Source organism: Lynx rufus, unplaced genomic scaffold (genome assembly GCF_022079265.1).
Source record: "Lynx rufus isolate CCGP_SWC_20201006 ecotype Redwood Valley unplaced genomic scaffold, mLynRuf1.p SCAF_6, whole genome shotgun sequence".
Lineage (NCBI taxonomy): Eukaryota > Metazoa > Chordata > Mammalia > Carnivora > Felidae > Lynx > Lynx rufus.
The window spans coordinates 9655351-9669681 of record NW_025814878.1 but is presented as its reverse complement, the minus strand read 5'-3'; the positions used below and the strand labels follow the sequence as shown (position 1 = coordinate 9669681).

Genomic DNA, 14331 nt, shown 5'->3' with positions numbered 1-14331 from the left:
TACAACGACCTCGAGTAGCTCACGCCATATACTCCGAGGGACAAAACACCACTGCCTGGTGAGAATAAGGCCAGGATTCAGGGTGTTTCGTTCCATGAATCCTGGGAGAATTACAAAGATGAAATAAACGGGAAACCTTTCCAGAAACTTATTTAAAATGATGCATTGATGTATTTCGCCAATTTTAAGATCCAGTTCTTTCCCATCTCTGAAAACGGAAGGCATCTTTAAAAAATGATGTCTTACGGGTGGCAGTTGTGACTTAGTGGCCATTGCTTTAATTTCCCGTATGCTTCCTTTTTATGTACGCCCAAGAGGGAATGTGACGGAATCTACACCCAAATAAGGCTAAAAGTCATTTCAGTGTAAATGTTAATTCTGTGATAAAAAAGCATCCTTTCATAGTTTAACTGGCAGCACTTGTCTCTGTTTCCCGCATACATAGGAATTAAAGTAAAATATATTATTTAAAATAGTATTTATAATATTTATAAAATAAATATATTTTAATTCCAACGTAATTTGTAATGTTATATTAGGTGTACAATACGGTGACTCAACAATTCTATACGTTACTCTGCGCTCATCGTAAGTGTACTCTCAATCCCCTCACCCAGCTCCTCTCTGGCAACCATCTGTTCTCTACAGTTAAGAGTCTGTTTTTTGGTTTGTGTCTTTCTGTCCTCTGTTCATTTGTTTTGTTTCCTAAATTCCACAAATGAGTGAAATCATACGGTATTTGTCTTTCCCTGACTAGCTTTATTTTGCTTAGCGTTATGCTCTCTAGATGCAATAAGATGGTTTTCCTGAGAATTCCTGTCACCCAAATTCTAGAATATACCTTTCTCCCTACAGAGAACATCTCCTGTGCCCCGTACGTAGGTTGACTGTGGATGGATCAGGGTCTCTGTGCACATGCAGAACCTCATGCAGTGCGGTCCCTAATGTAGCCCCAGGGCTCCTGACCGGGAAGGTTCTGCCTGCTTATTTATCCAGGAGATAAATATAGCTGCAATTCCCATAAGGGTACGTGGTTGCTTTTTATTCTACAATTACAGGAGTGTTTCCTTCAGACTGTTAAATATATAAATTACTTTATTTACAGAGAAAATTCTACCTCAGGGCAAAGAGTTCACCCATTTTCTGCATAACTTCTTGATGAGATAGTTTCACTTTCTTCCCAGCTTTTAAAGCCTATTTGGGAGGGAAAAAAATACATACGTACATACATGTATATCTCTCCAACAAGTCATAGGACCAAACAACACATTCTAAAGCAGTCACTGACTCCACGTAAAGGACTGTCTTGGATGCCACTCTCTCAGTCATTTCTCTTTGAAATTTCAAAATCTTATTAAGTAGAAATTTTACATTCCCTTGTCCCACCTGTAGGATCTACATTCCTAACCTCTTACTGGAAAGCAGGGCCTCTTTCCCCAAGAATAATTCAATTATTCATTCAAGTAAAAAACAAAATCACAGTAAACATGAGTGTTAGTGTATTTTGATATAACTTTACACGTATTTTTCAAGCCACTATTTGTCTCATAATTCAGCAAAACACTATTCAATCAAGAAAACTGGTCATAATCCTATTCCTTAGAGGGGACAGAGCTCACTTCTCAAAAAATACAGTTACATTAAAATTACTACACCATCAGAAGAAAGTAATTAGACTTTTAAGTTTTAAAAAGTAAAAACAAAAACAAAAAACAAAAAACAAAAAAAACAGCATAAAATTTTTTTATATGTAACGAGTGTTCTGTTTTTGCTTAAATTCAGTGTAGGTTTTCCAGTGTTTGTTACTACTTTATTATACTCCTAAATATATTGTTGGGTGGGAAATTTGTATTTTTCCCAAACAGAAATCAATCCTTGAAAACAATCATAACATTGGTATAATTACCTCTGGAATTGACTGAATAGACTCAACAAATTTGTCCAGTGATGCCTCCCAAATAGCCAGTTTCACTGGGGGAGAAAAACAACAATGAAACTTTTTTTTATCATCATACTCCTGTTTCTACAAAACGCATAATGAATTGCACAGGACCTCTACCGCCATTGCAGCCCAGTTTAAGAAGCACATGTGTTAACAGTGTGACACTGAAACTTAAGAATAGTTACCAACATACAGGGGAGCACTGAGCACTCTGCCATGTTGGCAGACCAAAGTGACACCTGGTAGAATTCCTGACTTTCTAACACTGGATCTCAGAAACCCAGGACTATGAGGTCCACCCTGAAGGGAAGTGTGGCTGCGCAGACGGGGCAGGACCCAGGCCTTCCTGGCCATCCTGCGGGCCCCCTACTCTTCTCGGGGCAGTGTGTAAAGCTCACGAATCCCCGAAGACTCCGGGAGCGGTGGACAGGCCAAGCCAGCCACAGCGGTGGACAGGCCATGCCAGGCATGGCTACAAATCTCTCAGAGAACTTCTAGTTTTATTCAGGTGCATGGATCTCCCAGAAAAAACTGAGAGCCACTGTGGCTCTCTGTCCCACTCCCGTGAGGAACTGGGTGCACTTTTCTACAGAGGCCTCCGCCCAGTCACAGCGGGCTTTCTCTGCCCGGATTATAGACAACCTGAGAGTAACGACCACATAGAAGAAGAGAGGGACACAAAGGGAAAAACAATACTACAAAAAATATTTTTGGAGAGGGCAAGCTTTATTGAAAGAATTAATAAAGAATGAGTAGCTTCAGCAGATACTCTGTTCCCTGTGTACTATACGTTCTTTTCTCTTGGAAGGAAAAGAAATGCTAAACCTTTGCCGAGTGTTCTGTGAAACATGCCTAACTCCTTACTAAATGGTTAAGCTTCCTTTGATGAAATGAAAACTATGCAACATATTCTCGGATAAGTAGCAATAACTTACCTGAAAGACAAAGGGCATTTGAGAAAGCAAATTTCTCTAGAATGGCGTCATCTAAATCTAGCTCCGAATTTAACCTGATTTCCCCTCTATGAAGTTTTGACTGTCCCCTGTGAAAAGAAAATTAAAAAAAAAAAGGTATAAATCTTAAAAAGCACTTTAATTTTTTGCATTCTTTCTTCTTCAATTTTTTTATTTTGAAAAAGTCACTTTACACTCTTTCTAGAAGTCATTTTGGCAATTTATACCAAGAGTCTTATAAATATTCTTATATCCTTTGATCCAAGTAATTCCACTTCTAGGAATTTATCCTAAGGAAAAAATAAAAAATGCAAAGGAAGATCTGTGTACGAAAAACTTTTATGGTTAAATGTTTAACAGTAAAAAAACTAGGAAAAAAAATAAACGTTCAATAGGAGAACGGTTCATTTATATGAAGTCCACAGAGCAAAAATCAGCAAGAATGTTTTGATATTTCGTAGAAAGGGAATACAATGATCACAATAAATTGCTAACTGATAAAAGGCTGCTCATACACACAGACCGTGATCTAAAATCACACTGACATGGTGGGAAGGGCGAGGGAGATGGGGAAGCGGTGAAAAACTGAGGTTACATGTGAGGACTTTGGGGGGGCTGGGCAGTGACAAAAGGGTGTCAATTTGGGAACATACGTGTCACAAGCAAACAGGAAAAGAAGAGGGTAAACCATCACAGAGGATGGGAGGCACGAGACGGACAAAGCGGTGGACAAGGAGTCCTGACGGGAGGGCAGCGAGGCAGAATCTGCTGACAAGCTCAGGTCGAGGGAGAAAGAAAAGACAAGAAAGCAGAGTCGACAGGATGCTTTAATGAAGGAGCTTGGCCAATGTCACAGCACCGCACAAGGCAGCCAAGAGCTGGAATCACTGGCAGGACTCACGAAACAACTAATTGACAAAACCCAATTACGGAATCTGGGATCCAAAGAGATCCCAGTTGGGGATTTCACTCCTCCACAGACCGTAAGGTAATACCTGTGCACACGTGTGCGTGTGCGCGCACAGGGGCACACATGTCTGTCGGTGCCTAGTAAGGAACGGTTTGATAGGGAAGTAGAGCACAGAAGGGAAGTTCATGGGAACCATAACCACAAGACCAAGTGCTTAATAATAAAAATTAATACAATTCTTTAAAAAAAATTTTTTTAATGTTTATTTCAGAGAGAGAGCACATGAGTGCACACACGCGCACGTGCGCAAGTTGGGGAGGGGCAGAGAGAGGGAGACATGGAATTCAAAGCAGGCTCCAGGGTCTGAGCCGTCAGCACAGAGCCTGATGGCCCGAAGTGGGGCCTGAACTCTTGAACCCTGAGATCATGACCTGAGCCGAAGTCAGACACGCAACTGACTGAGTCACCCAGGCACCCCTCAAATTAATAAAATTCTGGGGCGCCTGGGTGGCTCAGTCGGTTGTGTGTCCGACTTCAGCTCAGGTCATGATCTCACAGTCGGTGAGTTCAAGCCCCACGTCGGGCTCTGTGCTGACAGCTCAGAGTCTGAAGCCTATTTCAGATTCTGTGTCTCCATCTCTCTCTGAACCTCCCCCGTTCATGCTCTCTGTCTCAAAAAAATCAATAAAGGTTAAAAAAATTAAAATAAATAAAAATAAAATTAATAAAATTCTATTAGTTCTTCGTCTGTTGTGTCTCTCAGGATCACGTCCTCACTTTCAAGTGCATCCACTCTGGGCCCAGGCCCTCACTCACTGGTCCGGTGCCCTTGGGCAGGACAAAACATGTCTGAACCTCGTCCCGAAAACTAGTTAACGTCATTTGGAGGGTTTTTGTCAGGATACATGAAAGGATGCGTGGAAAGCACTTAGAACAGTGTTGGGCACAGGGCAAGTAGTTCACCTTTGCTGGCTATTATCTGATCCCATCTGGTCTTTCTAAGGCTTGCTACTGTCTCTTCCAATTTTCCTAAAGCTCTGCTTTCATCGCTTCCTCTGATACACAGGATTCTTTCTCCATATTCCACTAGACAGGTAACTCCAGGCCTTTCAATCTTGTTCACACAGCCTTTTCTCTCTGTTCTGACATCTTTTCATCTTTCCCTGCTTGCTGAGACAGGACAATCAGCTGGTATGTTGCCTACCCACCCATCTTCTCTGAGGATGCTGTCAGGCCCCCACTTCCTGCAGACACCCCCATTTCTATAAGTAATTCTCTTAATTCACACCCTCGTCCAAACTCAAAACCAACAGGGAAGAAAATGGACTTACTCATGAGGACCTTTACTGTAATAACCTGATAGGTTCATGCTGATGAAGGCATAGTACTTCTGAGGAAGGTTATGCTATCCACTTGTTTTTGTTTGTTTTTTTTTTAATATTTATTTTTGAGAGACAGAGACACAGAGCACAAGCAGGGGAGGAGCAGAGAGAGAAGAAGGCACAGAATCCGAAGCAGGCTCCAGGCTCCGAGCTGACAGCACAAAGCCGGACACAGGGCTCGAACCCACGAACCGTGAGATCATGACCTGAGCTGAAGTCGGACGCTTAACCAACTGGGCCACCCTGACGCCCCTCTACTACGTGTAGCCTGACAAGTTAAAAAAATTATGTTTACCTACGAATATTTATTATATCGTTTAGGCTTTGTATCTGTACCAGTAACTTTTTTCTTAAAATGAGTCTCCAAATGTGTAAGTTGTTTATTGTCTCCACTGCTTCCAGTCTAGTAATTCCAAGTGCCCTTTTTGTAAACGTGATAAAATGCTGCTCACTCTGTTTTGATGTAGTTAAGCTCTTCATTCTCCCAGTGCACCAGTGCGATTTCATAGGGCTGGATTTCATGTTTTTCTAAGACTTGCATCACATGCTTCATCTAGAAGAAAATGAAAAGTAAGTAACCTGAAATTATACCTGATCCTCTCCGTACAGAACTATGTCATAGTGTTAAGGGTTATAACATTTGTCATTACGTTTGGTGACATTTCTTCTGTTTAGTTTTTAATTAGCAATAATCATGCCTCGGATAAACCTCACTGGCCACTCACTGCCACTGTGCAAAGCTCTTCTGATTAGTTTTTAAGGAAAAGGCAAATTTGTTGTGATATTAAACTCATCGGAATAATATATTATGTTTTCACATTTAGAAAACACATTAGCATAAATAAAATTAAAATTATCACGTTCCACAACCCAAAGAAAATCACGAGTTTTATGGTTTGTATCTGTGAAATCTTTTTAAAAATGTATAAGTCCCATAGTTATAAAAATGTAAACAACATAAAGGTATAAAGTAATAATCTCTCTCTGCTCTCCTGAATTCTTAATCCCCAAAGAAAACCCTAATTTGCTGCATATCTTTCCAGACTTTTAAAAATACGTGTTTTTTTTAATATAAAATTAGATCATACTATGCATGTAAACATGTTCAATGCTACTCTCCTTAATGCAGAAACCGCAATTTATTTAACCTTCCTCAATGTCCGTCCACAGATTATTCCTACTCTTGAGACACTATTACAAGGTTGCAAATGCACCATCCTTATGTATCTTTGTGGTCTGATGGGGGTATGTCCTCAGGAATTGCTAGATCAAAAGACGTGCACACTTACTATTTTGATAAATGTTGCTAAACTGCTCTCTAAAACGGTTTTTCCAATTTTAGAATCTAAACATTTAAGAAAACATTTTTTTTTGAAGTAAGCTTCACGCCCAGCACAGAGCCCAAAGTGGGACTTAAACTCATGATCCGGAGGTCAAGACCTGAGCTGAGATCAAGAGTCGGATACTTAACCGACTGAGCCACCCAGGTGTCCTCAGCAGAGCATTCTTAAAAAATACTGGGTATTACCAGCCTTTTACATTTCTGCCACTTCAAACAGCCAATTTTTCTTATATTTATTAGTCATTTATATTTCCTTTTCTTCAGGAAACCCCACCTTACCACCGCCGTGTGTGTGTGTGTGTGTGTGTGTGTGTGTAGTGGGGGTGTATTTCCTTTTAGTAAAAGTGGGATTTTATGAGGCATATTTTTTTAACTAGCCCTGATATTATAATGGTGATATTTTATAATCTGCTTCTTAAATTTAATTAGGCAATTTCCTAGGAACAGATATTTTTCTACATAATTTTTAAGAACTGCGGTATCACCTAGGGAGGTATCTGACAAACTTCCTACCATTACGTAGTTCGGTTATTTCTCATTTTGCTACTGTAAACGGTACGCCGATGAACATTTCTGTACATCACTTATCATGCGTAACTGCAATTACTTCCTCTGGATAACATTCTAAATGTAAAACTTTGTTGAGTTAAATATGAAGCTTTGATCTGTATTATCAAACTACCTCTAAGAAAGTTATAGTAAACAGACTGTGATCGAGATAATGAAGAAATTGTTTCCTGTGAGAAAGTTCTAGAAAACTTGATCTGAAGTAAGACCTTAGTGCAGTCAAATGCCAGTGAACTGTGATTCACTTTGTAGATTATCATGTACAAAGTGTAACTAACTTCTTTCTGTCTGCGTTGTAGCTAGGCTGTTCTAATTCTTCACAAATTACAATAAGCCCAGAGGATGGAAAATGGAGGAAACTTATAAGCCAAAATATAATCATTTTAGAAGACAAACGTGCTAGGATCAATCACATAATGCAGAGCAAGTAAGCTGTGGATTTCCTGTTAATTTATCTTCCAGTGGCTCAGATTACTGAGTGCTAATTAACAATTTTTTTCTCAGAAACACTTTTACACTTTTATACTTTATATATACTTACAGTTTTGTCTTTCACATTCCAGAACACAGCAGCTCCTTCTCTGATTTAAAAGAATAAAAGAATCAATTAAGTTAACAGTGGAATACATTAAGGCCATACAAGAAGCCATGCTTAGGTAGCTTCTAGAATATATCCCAAAGGCAATTTTTACAAATGTGATTACTTATTTGACATTATGGTCCCTAGATGATTTGCTAAAACAAAAGAGCTATTACTGAGCTTTTGATACAACCTGAGCTCCCCCAAATTCAGGATTTCTCACATGGTTTGCAGAATAAATAACTCTTATTGTAATACTATATAATTTCATGGATCTGAACTGTTTCATACCTGGTTCAATTCTGATGTACAGAAATCAGAATAAGGAAATTTTTGAGACCCGTCTTAGCTCTCATTAGGCAGATTCTGCTATAGGAAAAGAATAAAGGATCATGCTTTTAATAGTTGTGGAATGAAGAGACTGATACAAATTAAAGCCAAAGATGGCTAAGAGCGCCCACAGAATAATGCCACCCATCCTTACAGCGCTTGGACAACAGTGAAGCCACAGGAGGCCTCTGGACCTAGTTCTGGCTTTGAAAGAATTTAAGGTCTAACTTGTTTCGATTCCTGAAGTCTGACACACTGAGCTATTTTTGGTAGTAACTAAAAAGAGAGCGAGAGTGAGAGCAAGAGAGAGAGAGAGAAAGGTATGGCTCTTTTCTTCCTGGAGGAAGGAAAGGTGGAATTGAAAGGCAGGTAAAAATATGGTGGCTTCCTACCATTCTTCAAACATTTTTTTTTTTTTTAATTTAAGAAAATATTCTTTCGTTTATTTTGAAAGAGCGTGCATGTGTGTGCATGAGCAGGAGAGGGGCAGAGAGAGAGGAAAGAGAGAATCCCAAGCAGGCTCCGTGCCGTCAGCCCAGAGCCCGATGTGGGGCTTGATCCCACGAACTGTGAGATCATGCCCTGAGCCGAAATCACCCAGCCGACTGAGCCACCCAGGCACCCCTCATTCTTCAAGGGTTTCTTAAGCGAAGTGCTTAGCCTATGTGTGGGTCTGGGCTTAGCATCTGGGATACAAAGATGAGTATGGTCTGGTTCCTACCCTCACGGAGCTCCCAACTTAGAAAAGACCGACCGACAGGCCTCCAGCTGCAGTACCACGTGGTGAGTGCCCTGAGAGGTACGCCCTCAGGTATGCCCTGAGACGTACACGGGAGGGCACAGTTCCCACGGACGAGCAGGGCTAGCCGAAGGAGCACACGAGAGGCGGCGATACGGCCGAGGGAACGTCCTGGGCTCAGGGAGAAGGCGAGAGGGAGCAGGGCAACATCTCAGAACAAACAGCTAGCTGTCTGCAATGCGGTTGTGGACGTGGGCAAGTACTGGGCAATCAGGTCGGAGAGGCAGGGAGGAGCCAATCCTGTGCCATGACGGGAGTCTGGTCAAGCTCCGCAGAGTTTCTGGCAGAAGAGTGTAGTGATGAGAAAAAACGATCCTGCCCACAGACTGGCGGTGGGGTGAGATGGCAGGCAGGGGGCCGGGCAGCAAGCTGCGGCCACCAGCCGGTGGAGGGGACAGAAGGTGGATGCGATTGCCCCTTAAGCCACAGCCAGAGCATTAGCAGTTCAGAGCAGCCCCTCCAGGCAGATGAGAGGGGCTGGGAAGAGCGCCCCTCTTTTGGAGCTGTGCTGTGCGGTGCGGTCTCAGGCCATGCGAGCTACTGAGCACTTGAAATGTGCCCGGTCCACGCTGAGAGATGCTGGAAATGTACAACACACACTGGGTTTCAAAGGCTTAGTATGAAGAGTGTAAAAATCTCATTAATTACTGACTGATGACATGCGGAAATGACAGCATTGTAGACATGCTGGGTTAAATAAAATACGTTATTAACATTAATTTTGCGCAATATATATTGTCACTGGTGTTCAAAAGTAAATCTTTTTTTTTTCAACTTTTAAACATGTGGCTACTAGAAAATGTATCATTACATACGAGGCTTGCATTTGTGGCTTGCATTGTATTTCCACTGGATGGTGCCGATCTAGAGGCCCTCAGACAACCAAATTCCTCACCTGAGTCAAAGGGGATGTTATTCTACTTGGACCAAATGTTGAACTCTTGATTATCTCCTAAGTTACTTAATAAAGGAAGGTAAGGTTCAGCCACCTGGCTGGCTCAGTCAGTAGAATGCACAACTCTTGATCTCGGAGTTAAGTTCAAGCTGAATGATGGGTGTAGAGATTACTTAAACATACATAAAAAAGGAAGGTAAAGGGGCGCCTGGGTGGCTCGGTCGGTTAAATGTCTGACTTCGGGTCAGGTCGTGATCTCACAGTTCATGGGTTTGAGCCCCACATTGGGCTCTGTGCTGACAGCTCGGAGCCTGGAGCCTGCTTCGGATTCTGTGTCTCCCTCTCTCTCTGCTCCTCCCTGCTCACATGCTCTCTCTCTCTCAAAAATAAAAATTAAAAAAAAAAAAAAAAGGAAGGTAAGGCATTGACAGGAACCAAGCTGGAGCTCCAGTTATCAACTACGAACACTGGTATCACAGACATTTCATCAAAGTTTGGGTTCTTATCGATGTTCCTTGTGTTTCTGTTCTACACAGAACAGTCCCATGACTGTGGGTAATTCCCTTAATGCCTCTCACCCTCAGTTTCCTCAGCTGCAAAATGAGAATAACAGACCTTCTTTAAGAGCTGTGGGGATAATATGAAATTATTTTCAGTGGTTCCTATTATCATAACCATTCTCACTCAGCAACTCTGGACAATTTGGTATTAAAACAACCTTTAAGCGGCGCCTGGGTGGCTCAGTCGGTTGAGTGTCCGACTTCAGCTCAGGTCATAATCTCATGGTCCATGAGTTTGAGCCCCACGTCAGGCTCTGTGCTGACAGCTCAGAGCCTGGAGCCTGCTTCGGATTCTGTGTCTCCCTCTCTCTCTCTCTGCCCCTCCCCCGCTCACACTCTCCGTCTCAAAAATAAATAAATATTAAAAAAAAGAAAAAAAAACCTTTAAATAAAATGAATAACTATACGTGAGTCAGGGTCCCAGGCTAAAGTCTCTGGAGAGATAAGGTGGTCTAAAACTTTAACCAAAGAGCGACAGAAGGAGGAAAAAAGAAGAAAAGACAGCAGAGTAGTAGCATGAGTCTGATAAGGGGCACTGAAGATGAATGGAAGGCAAGGTACTTTTATGTATTCTTAGTGAACAAAAATCCAGATTTACAGATAAAGGCAAGCCATGAAAAAACTGTTTCATAAGAGACTTCACCAGAAAATTCCTAAAGCTGACAAAGTCTCCTAGATGAAATAACAATTAAAGGAGAAGTTTAAATCACAGGTAAATTTTGAACACATTTACTATTAAGGGAGGAGGTACACCCTTAAGTTTAAAGACCAGTGTCTGACCACAAGCCCATCTCCCAGTAGAGCTGCTCTCTTGTCTTACCTGAAGAAGAATATTGTTCCAGGATCACCTTCTTTCGCAGAATGTTCCACGCCCATCACCAAAATATTTGCTGCATCTGTGATATAAAATAAATGAGTGAAAAGCTACCACCATAAAGTGACCCAAGGTTTATGAGTCACCTAGAAACTTTTAATGAAGTACGTATGATCATTCCTTCGTAAGCCATTGAGTATGCTATAACATTCTGCCCATCTTTTTTAGGTTTCTGAAAATATTTAATATGTGAAAAGGAAAAGACCATAAAAAATTACTTTTACAAAACACCTGAGGCACTATTATTAGTACTATTTAAAACCACTCACTGACAACCATTTTCACTCAGTAATCATTAGTCCAGTTAATAATTATTGAAGTCTTAGTTTCAATACAACCAAGTTTCAGGAATTACATTGTTTACAAAATTCTCTTCCTTTAAATATGATGTTATTAATATAATTTTAATATTCTCAAAGTACTCATTTTGATGGATTTAAATCATGTGAAATGTGGGACAACAGAAAACGTATAGACAGAAAGATAATGACCGTTTCAAAATGTGGGTTCAGAGTTAACCATGAGAATGACCACTGTAGCCACCTATAGCTAAGTATTTTAACCTTGTGCATATTATTAAATATGTTAATACACATGTTATCAATAAGTATATATTAGTACACTTAATATTTGTAAGTATACAAATATTCTATAACATAAATTATAAACATGTTTTAATGTATCAATAAGTATACTCCTAATATGTAAAAAGTTATATATAATTTCTTAACTTAAAATTAGGACCCACAAAGCTTCAGAGCTCCTGGTAGAGGTTGGGGAACGGGGTGTTCGGATTAAAGACCAAATCCAAACTACCTTTTTTGGGTCAGCTCTAACATCCCTAAGCACTATATCCTCCAGAGGGCAAAGTTCACCTACGTAGCCAAGAGCAACATAAATGCAATGGAAAAGACCCAGGGCACAGGACTGGGACAAGAAGTCCCCCAGAGTGCAATGCACAGGTCACCCTGCTGACAGCTTTTGGGATCAGCCAAGGATACACCTGGAAAATTTTTTATCTTCGGGGCTCCGGACAGAGCTCTGTTTTCCCCAATTATGTTTGTTTCTGCCATCAAACAGCACAAAGAGTCTGTTCCGATCACCAAAGAAGAGCACGGTGGCATTTCAAGTGTTTCTTATGGGGTCAATGACTCTTTGAAGAATCTTCTATGTAGCAGGGAGGTTTTCAACCTATTATTGCTTCTTTGTGGTAAATTTATGAACTTCCATCAGAGTGTTTTAAGTTACTTATTTTTTACTATAAAACAGGCTATTTTTTTTTCAAGAATCTTTCGGGATACTATCCTAAAATCCTGTTAAGTTTATTTTGATTCTCTTTTTTAATATGATTTGTATTCCTCTTTTAGCTAATTTTGTTAGTTTAAAAGTACTGAATTATACTGGTAAATTTTTCTTTAAAGGCTCTCCCTAACATTTCTATCAATTGTATGGCCTTTCTGTAAGAATAAAACAACTTTTTTATGAGACAGAAATGAAGTGCATGGCCTTTGATTATCCCAAGTCACAGTGATCCTATAAGTAAATCTTAAAAAATCACACTGATTTTACTCTGAGAACTAAAAGTTCTCTGTAAATACATTTTAGTTTCTTATCTTTGTCATTTGTATAAAGAGATTCAACATCATTTTTTTGTGATAGATCCTTTAAATAGAAAATGGAGCGTAAACAAATGAATATTTACGATGTATCACAGGAAAACTATTTTCTGATACATTTTAACATATTTGGCCCAGGTTCAAGATGTACCTCTAGGCAAGCTTGTTACTTCAACATATCCGTGGGAGACCAGATCTTGAGAGAGAGATCCAAGATGATACTCGTCTGCAGTTGCAAACGCTGTGCAGTGCATCAGGTCCTGTTTCGGCAAGATCGGCACGACATGGGTTACCAAGAGGTTGAAGTGTCTGTGATGGCTATTGCCTTCGGGGACTCCATTTTGCAAAAGCAAGCACTCGAGAGTTTTTGTCAAATGTCTCAAAGGTTCATACAAGGCATACGGTGAGAGTGAAGAAAAAAAAGCTAAAGGGAGATGGAGTTCAGCCCAATCCGTGAAAGGACTTTCTTCCGCCAGCCACCAAAAAGGTGGAGTGGGCTCTCCAGAAAACAGAACTGCCCCCTCCCTGGTGGTAGTGTTGCAAACACAAACTAAAACAAAGTTACAGAGAGGATTAAGGCACCATATAGGCTGGGTGCCGTGATATTTACAGTCTCTCCAAACCTGAGTTGCTGTGACTTTTTCACAAACATTATTATTTTAAGGTCATTTGATAAATTGCTGCTAACCTTTACAGCAGAGATTACTGTTTTTTTTTTTTTTAAGTTTTTATTTATTTTGAGAGAGCAAGCGAGAGCACAAGCAGGGGAGGGGCAGAGAAAGAAGGTGAGAGAGAGAATCCCAAGCAGGCTCTGCGTTGTCAGCTTGGAGCCCCATGCAGGGCTTGAACTTAGGAACCACAAGATCATGGCCTGAGCTGAAACCAAGAGTCAGACACTTAACCCACTGAGCCACCCAGGCTCCCCCAGAGATTACTTTAAATCTATAAATGAAGTACAGCACTTTTTACTCTGGTTAGTATTAAACAAAAATTCTGTGTATCTGAGTTGCCTATGTCTGCACAGTGCACACACAGGGAGCAGTATGGCACAGCACTTTTGTCAAACTGTAAGCCACAACCATCCATGAATCCTGCTACCGATCTGGTTGGCCCAAACCAGCTTAAAAAAAAAAGAAATTAAAGGGGCACCTGGGTGGCTCAGTCGGTTAAGTGTCCAACTTCGGCTCAGGTCATGATCTCATAGTCCGTGAGTTCGAGGCCCGCATCAGGCTCTGTGCTGACAGCTCAGAGCCTAGAGCCCGTCTCAGATTCTGTGTCTCCCTCTCTCTCTGCCCCTCCCCTGTTCATGCTCTGTCTCTCTCTGTCTCAAAAATAAATAAATGCTAAAAAAAAAATTAAAAAAATTAAATTCAATAAAATAGAAAACATTACAGTGCGTCATTCATAGTAGGGTAAATGTTACTTTATCGAGTTTTCTGTCATTTACATCTATGTATGTGTTAGGTAAAATACATTCCTCACTAGGGGATGAAGTCAATAAAGTTCAAAAGCTATTGACACAGGCCTTAAAGAGTTCACAGAATTTGAATAACTTTTTTTCTTTTTTTTTTTTAAATCAGA

The 14331-nt window shown here is 40.5% G+C and overlaps 1 protein-coding gene and 1 non-coding gene across 2 annotated transcripts in view; both read right to left on the bottom strand.

The window, feature by feature from the left end:
• The window catches only part of RMND1 (required for meiotic nuclear division 1 homolog), a 44577-nt gene that overhangs the window by 16415 nt on the left and 13831 nt on the right, over positions 1-14331 (bottom strand). The window contains exons 3-9 of the mRNA XM_047101807.1: positions 12902-13010; positions 11081-11156; positions 7638-7677; positions 5640-5740; positions 2878-2984; positions 1907-1971; positions 1118-1194 (exon numbers count right to left, since the gene is read on the bottom strand). Coding sequence (XP_046957763.1) covers positions 1118-1194; positions 1907-1971; positions 2878-2984; positions 5640-5740; positions 7638-7677; positions 11081-11156; positions 12902-13010 — 575 coding nt within the window. The remainder of the gene's footprint in view (positions 1-1117; positions 1195-1906; positions 1972-2877; positions 2985-5639; positions 5741-7637; positions 7678-11080; positions 11157-12901; positions 13011-14331) is intronic.
• On the bottom strand, positions 5784-5929 carry LOC124529561 (U4 spliceosomal RNA). The gene has a single exon (XR_006966424.1). It is a non-coding gene; the product is annotated as a U4 spliceosomal RNA (small nuclear RNA).